This window comes from Triticum aestivum, chromosome 2D (genome assembly GCF_018294505.1).
Source record: "Triticum aestivum cultivar Chinese Spring chromosome 2D, IWGSC CS RefSeq v2.1, whole genome shotgun sequence".
NCBI classification, from domain to species: Eukaryota; Viridiplantae; Streptophyta; class Magnoliopsida; order Poales; family Poaceae; genus Triticum; species Triticum aestivum.
The window spans coordinates 204,097,187-204,104,932 of NC_057799.1; the positions used below are offsets into that span (position 1 = coordinate 204,097,187).

At 48.5% G+C, this 7,746-nt stretch overlaps 1 protein-coding gene across 1 annotated transcript; it reads right to left on the reverse strand.

Moving 5' to 3' along the window:
• Positions 1–736: 736 nt before the first annotated feature.
• On the reverse strand, positions 737–7,448 carry LOC123052567 (L-ascorbate oxidase homolog). Its single transcript, XM_044475811.1, has 8 exons — positions 7,015–7,448; positions 6,792–6,901; positions 2,661–2,931; positions 2,451–2,553; positions 2,011–2,356; positions 1,541–1,906; positions 1,359–1,437; positions 737–1,262 (listed from the first exon to the last, which is right to left on the reverse strand). Exons 1-8 carry the CDS (start codon positions 7,162–7,164, stop codon positions 1,050–1,052), a joined length of 1,638 nt encoding a protein of 545 aa, XP_044331746.1. The 5' UTR covers positions 7,165–7,448; the 3' UTR covers positions 737–1,049.
• Between the last annotated feature and the right edge of the window lie 298 nt (positions 7,449–7,746).

A 7,746-nucleotide genomic window follows, 5' to 3' on the forward strand; every position in this document is an offset into this window, starting at 1 on the left:
AAAACTGAAGGCCGAGATTGCTGCGCCTGCGAAACAATGTTGTTCTGCCGGGAGTTTGAATTTTTGTCGTGAACACCAAAAAATCTTGGAGATTTGACAACATCCGCAAAAGATTTGGAAAGGTTTTTCGAACGAGATACCATCTTCCATTCCTTGTCTTGCTCATTGCAATAGAGCTCAAACTCTTTACGGAAATTCGGACCCCCATTGCCCCAAAGGAAGAAATGAACACTAAAATTTTCATTGGCAATGTTACCTCCATTATAGATCGAAAAACCAACATCCTTGGAAGCAACAGAGAGTTTGAAACACCAATTTCGAAGAAAAGAGACCTTGAATCTGGCTGCATTACCTCCCAGGCAGGATTGTAGAGTGAGACCCACTGTATCCAGATTAAGTCTGATTTTTGATCTTGAAAATTGTGCTACCAGGAAGAATTCTTTTGAGTGAGTGCCTTCAAGATGATTGACTGTCGATCCCAGATTCTTCCTGATCTTGTCTTCAAATTCTAACCCAGCTTGGAGCCTAAGGTCAGAAAGGGCCATGTTTGTGGACGAGACCGATCGGAGTGATCAGAGTCAGGAAATTTGGGTGTCTGACGCCGCCGGAGTGGCGTACGTCAGGGAGAAGGTGGCTGACGCAGCCGGAGTGGCGTAGGTCAGGCGGCTGGCCGGTGGCCGACGGCGGGGCCTGGGGCTAGGAGCGGATCCTCTGTACTCATTTTGATGGGGTATTGTAGAAAATCCGACAGCCAGATAAGTTCTCACGAAATCAGCTTGACAAAGCATACACTCTTTTGTCTATATCTATTAAGGATCGGAATAACGAAGCTAAGATGCTACTACATGACTAATTATACCCACCACCAAAACAATTATAGTAGAAAGAATCAAGCTGGCACTAAAAGTTCAATTGCAAATGTACGACAATCTGCCTTCAGGTAACTCTTCTTTCTGAGCCTTTTTCTCATGGTAACTTTTTTTATGTCTGCTCCAGGCCAAGCTGTCATCCTCTCATGACAAACTTGGTTGGCCGTGTGGCTTAACTCGTCAGAAAGGCCTTGTTCTGCGGCCGGCAGCTCGGCCGCACAGGAGGGCGTTCTTGGGGATCGGGAACTCGTCGCGCCACGACGTCGACGGCGTCCAGACGCGGAGGTAGAACTGCTGCCCCAGGTACTGCCTGGCCCAGGTCTCCGATCGAACGTTCCACATGCCCACGTTGTCAAGGGGCATGTAGATTGCAGTCCATGCATTGGGGTAAACCTGGCGGAAACGCACACAAGTAATGAGTTCAGTGAGAGAATAAATGGAACACAACTCAACCTTCTTGACTGTCGAGCGTTTTCAGAAGAGCCATACCTGAACAGTGTACCGTGAAACGCCATCCCTCAAGTTGTAGATCTGCCTGCTTGCCGGCGACCATTTTCCTCCATTCATTCTGCATCAAAAATTTACAAACCCGCTCAGATTCAGATCACCCAAAGTAAATAAAGCCACAAAGACAGGAAATCGCTCCCACACCCTTGAAAACCAATGCATACCCGACAACCCAGAAGGCGTAGCCGTCGATGTGCCACGACTGCACCTCGTTCTCAGAGTTCTCAAACACAATCTCGACGTAACCTCTGTAGTCGGCCCCCATGACCGACGTCCGAAGGTAGGCACCGCCGTATGTCGGGCTGTCAGAGATGGTGCCCACCGAGAACACGCCGGGGATCTTGTAGTAGTCGGCGATCTTGAGGGGTGTGTCTGCGTTGACGTGCGACACGCTGTTCACCGCGTACCTCTGCTTGCCGTTGATGGTGGCCGCCGAGTTGGCCAGCCTGATGGTCTTGGTGGTGGGCACCTGGCCGTAGTGGTACGAGCCCTGCGGGTTGGGCCTCGGCCCGCTCGCCGTCAGGTTCCATCTGGTTGCGAGTATAGGCAGAATCAGGTCACATTGTCCTTCATGGTTACAGTCCTAGTCTGAATTTGTACTAGGAAAAGAAAGTGAACTGATGAGCGATAGTACCTGATAGAGCGGGCCTGGTTGAGCGACCAGTCGATCTGGGTGGTGGGGCCTCCCGGCAGCGGGCCGGGAGCCTTGCCGGCGGAGTTGGCGTAGTGCAGGACGGCGGTGGTGGATATGATCTTGGTGGTGAAGCGCGTGGAGACGACGATGGAGTAGTCGAAGCCAGGCTGGTCGGCCGTGAGGAGCACCGAGTAGGACTGGCCAAGGTGCACGTCCAGGGAGGAGTAGGCGGTCTGCATGGTGTGCGAGCCCTCCACCTCCACCAGCTTCATGGTGTGCCCCTGGAACCTGATGTTGAGGGACGTGGCCAGCCCGACGTTGGTGATCCGGAAGCGGTACGTCATGCCTGCACGCAACAAGTTTCAGACTTGTTCTGTCACTAGACCAGCACGTCATTGGGAAACTGAATTCTCGTTCAGATTGTTGAGACATGTATTTACCGGGCTGGACGGTGAAGGTGTAGCCGTTCCAGCCGCGCCCGTTGATGAGCAGGCCATCGGGGAAGCCAAGAGCCTTGCCACTGTCAAGCATGTACCTCAAATCCTGCGCAAGAAGAACAAACACCAACAAATTGGTTACTCTAAATTTTGGAGTAGAATACTAATCTAATGCTCTGGCGGCGTGGCAAGACGATAGAGGTAACTGCTTACGGTATGGTTGGTCTTGTACCAGTCGCCGATGAGGACGGTGTAGTCGGCGGCCGGGGGAGGGAAGGGGACTGGGATCCTGGGGCGGCTGAGGACGCGGATGCCGCCGAAGCCGCCGGCGGCCTTGTGGAAGGCGAGGGAGGGGAAGTAGAAGTAGGTGCCGATCTGGTCCTTGGCCTGCAGGATGTATGTGAAGTTGGCGCCCGGCGGGATCGGGCACGTCGTCCCGGCCACGCCGTCCTCGAACGAGTTCCGCCGCTGCTGTAACCCGCTCCTGCATTGCATTGCATTGCAACCATCGCACCAAACATCATCCTCATCAGTTGTGCACGAGACTGCATCATTCGTTTTTCTTTCTCATGTTTGCTCATAAATACACACAGATTGCTCTGGTGTTTTTGACTGATGGAGCATCTTTGCCACGCTGAAACTGGCGTCTCAACGAGTCAAAAAGTAGTACGTGTACGTGTAAGTAGTACTAACAGCACTGAAATACTCCACCAGTGTTGCGTTGAAACTTTGGCGCTCCTTACTACATGGGCACGAGTGTTGGTCGGACTACTCAACAGCGGTATCTTTACTACTACTCCCTCCGTTCCATAATATAAAAACGTTTTTTAAACTACTAACTTAAAAGTGTACTTATATTATGAAACGGAGAGAGTACTTTACTATTTTACTGATCTAAATGCTCTTATACTTATTTACAGCGGGAGTATCTAACTGGGGGCGCCCTCGACGCTTGCATGTTCTCTGGTCCGTGAACTTGTCCCCCGCCACGAATTGATACGTATGCTCACCATTGCACTATCTTTTACTGTATTTTTATTTTAGATGGTGACATCTTGCAGCGAAGCAAAGCTGTCTACCACTAGTACAAAACAGGACTTTCGTCACAGGGCAATATTCACATTAGTCCCGGTTCAGTCACGAACCGGGACTAATGTGAGCATCGGTCCCGGTTCGTGCGGCTAAGGCATTAGTCCCGGTTCACCTGGGCCCTTTAGTCCCGGTTGGTGCCACGAACCGGGACTAAAGGATGCGATGCCCATTAGTACCGGTTGGTGGCACCAACGGGACTAAAGGTCTTTAGTCCCGTTGGTGCCACCAACCGGTACTAATGGGCTTTGAGGCATTAGTACCTGTTCATGGCACGAACTGGTACTAAAGGGCCCATTTTCAAACTCTACCCCCCGGACCGCCTTTTCAGTTTTAGAAAAAACAAAAGAAAATGATGGAAATGTCAAAAAAATAAAATAAAATAAGTTTCCCATGTGATATGTGGTCTAGTTGTTGGGAAAATTAACAAATATGAATTTCGACTTTATTTGCAAAATCTCTCTGGAATTTCTTAAAATGGGCATAACTTTTGCATACGAACTCGGATGAAAAAGTTTTTTATATGAAAAATCATCTACTCGAAAAGTTACATCCGAATTTAACCGAACCCTGTTAAACATTTTCAAAATCCTCAAAAACCTAACAGAAAAAAGATACGGGGCTTTTAAGATCTGAAGAGGCAAAAAAATTCAAATTGTGGTCAAACTGTGGTCAAACAATGGTCAAACTAATTATTCTAGAATATTAGTGTTACTAAATAATTATTTCAGTTTTTTTGAATTTTGGTCAAATCTGGTCAAACTGTGGTCAAACAGTGGTCAAACAATGGTCAAACTAATTATTCCAGAAATATTAGTGTTACTAAATAATTATTGTTTTTTAAAAACAATAGTTTCAAACTCAAACAGTGAAATGTGTCACTTCATGCTCAAGCTAAATTCCTGAGGGTTAATAGAATTGACATCTTACTATTGTCAGAAAAACAACAAGTGCAGACTTGGAAACGAGGGAGAATAGAACCCGAAAGTTAAGCGTGCTCAGGCTGGAGTAGTGAGAGGACGGGTGACCGTCCGGGAAGTTAGATGATTTGGAATGATGAGGGGTGATTAGAGATTAGAGGATAAATTGAGCAGTGATGAGGGGTGGTGATTAGAGATTAGAGGTTAAAATAATTCAGAAATTTGAAAATTAAAAAAATTCGCAAAAAATTTTTTAAAAAAAATTATAAAATTTCCTTTAGCCCCGGTTGGTAACACCAACCGGGACTAAAGATGAAGCTCCAGGCTGCGCCCACCTGAACGGCCTTTAGTCCCGGTTCGTGTAAGAACCGGGACTAAAGGGGGGAGGCATTACTAACGACCCTTTAGTCCTGGTTCGAAAACCGGGACTAAAGGCCCTTACCAACCGGGACAAAAGCCCCTTTTCTGCTAGTGTACTCACGGAGCGCCCGTCTGTGTGCTATTAATGGCTTGCGTGACCACTATCGGAAATACTTGCGACTCTCTGTGCTAATGGGCGGGCCGGGAGCGGGACCGACCAATATTCCGCCCCGCGCTATAACGTAGCGTCGCGGCCATGCAAACTTGTCGGTGCACCTAACTCTGTTTCTAATCATATACTACTACAGTAGTACTTATAAGCCAGTGCTGCAGGCCCTACCGTCACTATCATGGTTCTTTGATTGCAATTTTTTTTCAATTTTTTGTTACCCAGCTGACCACTTGGTCACTATCATGGTTCCTGAGCAGTAGAATCTAGCGACACATCCGTAGCGTCGCTCTCATCCCCGAAATAACTGACATTTTTATTTTAGAAAGAAAGAAAGAAAGAAAGAAAGGAAACAATGTGCTGGTACTGCCATCTTCCCCTAGCTAGGGAAGGGTGTCAGCTTTGAGGAAGAAAATAAAAGATATATTTGAGGTGGGCTTAAACAGGAGGGTGGGCCCGTGAGGCGTCATAACTTTTGAGCAGAAGAGGACACGGGCGCGCCGAATCTGCAGTCGGCTCGCTACAGCTCCACCGGTACGGCGGTGGCCTCGCTCGGCTCGGCTGGCACCCACCCCGCCCCACGCGCTCGCGGAAATGCACATGGTCACCGACGGCCGACGCGCCCGTGAGGTAGAGGGAAGCGCTGATCCATTCCATCCCAGGGGCTCGTGGTAAAAGCGTGGCAGCCACCCCCGCCCGTGACCGTGATCACGCTTAGATCACGAGACGAGATGCGGTGTACCTGCCCTGCCCCTGCCCCTGCCCCTGCGCATTATTCCATCCCGACCCAGCCCAGCAACGCCCTAGCTTGGATCACGAGGTGGGTACAAAACAAAACAAAACAATGTGGTGCTTTGCTTTGCCTTGCCTAGATCAATCAGACTTGCTAAAACTCTGCTGCACTGCATCGATCGCATTCAACCCTTGTCTGATGCGCTTCCCTGTGCATGTGCCATTGCTGCTGCTCCTACAACTAGATCGCAAAGATGTGGAGTATTTTCTCCTAGGGGCCTGTGGTTTGGAGTATTTTCATTCATATCCTTCGCTTTTCCTGCTCCAAAATAGCGCGTTGGTCCTCATTATGCCGCTACCTGCTGCTCCTAGAAACCGTATTCTGGCCGCACAAAATAAACATGACATGACATGCGCCGTCGATTAAGGAACACTTGTCCTACACAGGTATACTACTGCTTCCGAGTGAAGCAGACACGGCGCTTTCATTGCCCACTAAAATGAGACGCACTCCCTCCTTTGAAGATTTGCAACTGCGCTGTCTCACCGACAGACTAAAAGAGGTACTACTACTACGTACGTACTTGAGGATTTGCCGTGAATATGACACTCTAGTTTCCAATTCCATGCGTGGCCAGGCTGCATATAGAATTAATTAAATACTCTTATCCACATCGCCTAATCATATAGCCGATATAGCTTGGTAGGACATGTGGATTAGTCGGTGTAATAGTGTTAAATTAAGCACATCTTAAAGTTGCATGCGGTAGGTACACTGAGGCAAGCTCGACCACACTCGAGCGTAGCACTACAACTGGGCAAGCATATCCAGTCCATCTTCAAAACGTACAGCATTTATTTACTTGGATATCCAAAACGGATCATGGATATCTAAAACTTGTAGCAAGAGCATTAAAACATTGCCATACTCTTGTGCTACGCAATAGAGATATTCTTCTTTTGCGGGGCATACACAGTAAGATATTCAATTGATGGCCGGAGACGAATTAACTTCCAACAAGTGGTACTTGTAACGAAATCGAAATGGATGGATTCGTGAGTTATGGGGTGTACCAGGAGAGGAGGAATGGCTCGTTGAGCTTGTTGAAGACATTGACGACGAGGTTGTCGTTGGTGACGGCCTCTATCTGCGGCCCCGGGAACTGCCCATTGATCAGTATTCCCTGCCAACAGATTTATTCATTCATTCAGCACACGGCTGGGGTGATGCTAAAACTCAATGGTGCCACAGTAGAGAGAAGAAGAACAGAGAGAGAATAATGGACTGCACTGAGACCTGCTGCTTGACGCCGAGCGGGTAGATGTCGCCGTAGCTGACGTTCCACGTGAAGAACCGGTACGGGTCCTCGCCGGCGACGAGGACGGAGAGGAGCGGGAGGCCGAGGAGGAAGGAGAGGACAGCCACGGCGCTGCCACCCCTCGCCATCTTGCTGACCGCACCGCCTACCTAGGCGCTTTCTTGCAGCAATGGAAGTATGGAACTAGGATAGGGAAGGAGATGAGAGGGACTTGTGAGTGGGATGGGTGCTCTTGTTCTTATGTTGGTGGAGTCGTCAGCATGAGGGCATTGCTCGAACCGAATGGTGAGTGATTTTCGTCTGAGGAGACGGAAAGGAGAAGCGAGGGGAGTGCGTCCCAGGAGCGGAGGTAGTGTTGTGTGGTACTAGAGTGGTGGTGGTGATGGTGTGGATTTTTGGCTGTGTCTCCTCCCGTGGGATGTCGGGGCACCCTCCTTTTCTAGATGGTTGTTGAGGGAGGAATGAAATTGGTAAACCCACATTAAAAGATAGATCATCTACTAGTACGGCAGTGTGCTAGATTTGGCGCTGTCGGGCATCATTTACATTTTTTGTATTTCTATGTTGCAACAAGATATAAATATTCTACTCCATGTTATGTAAATCATGATTTATTTGTTCACGATGTGATTGTCTAAATAAATATCAAATCATGCCCATGATTGTGTAAATAAATGTTTATAAAATATCCTCTCCTTCGTTGTGTATAT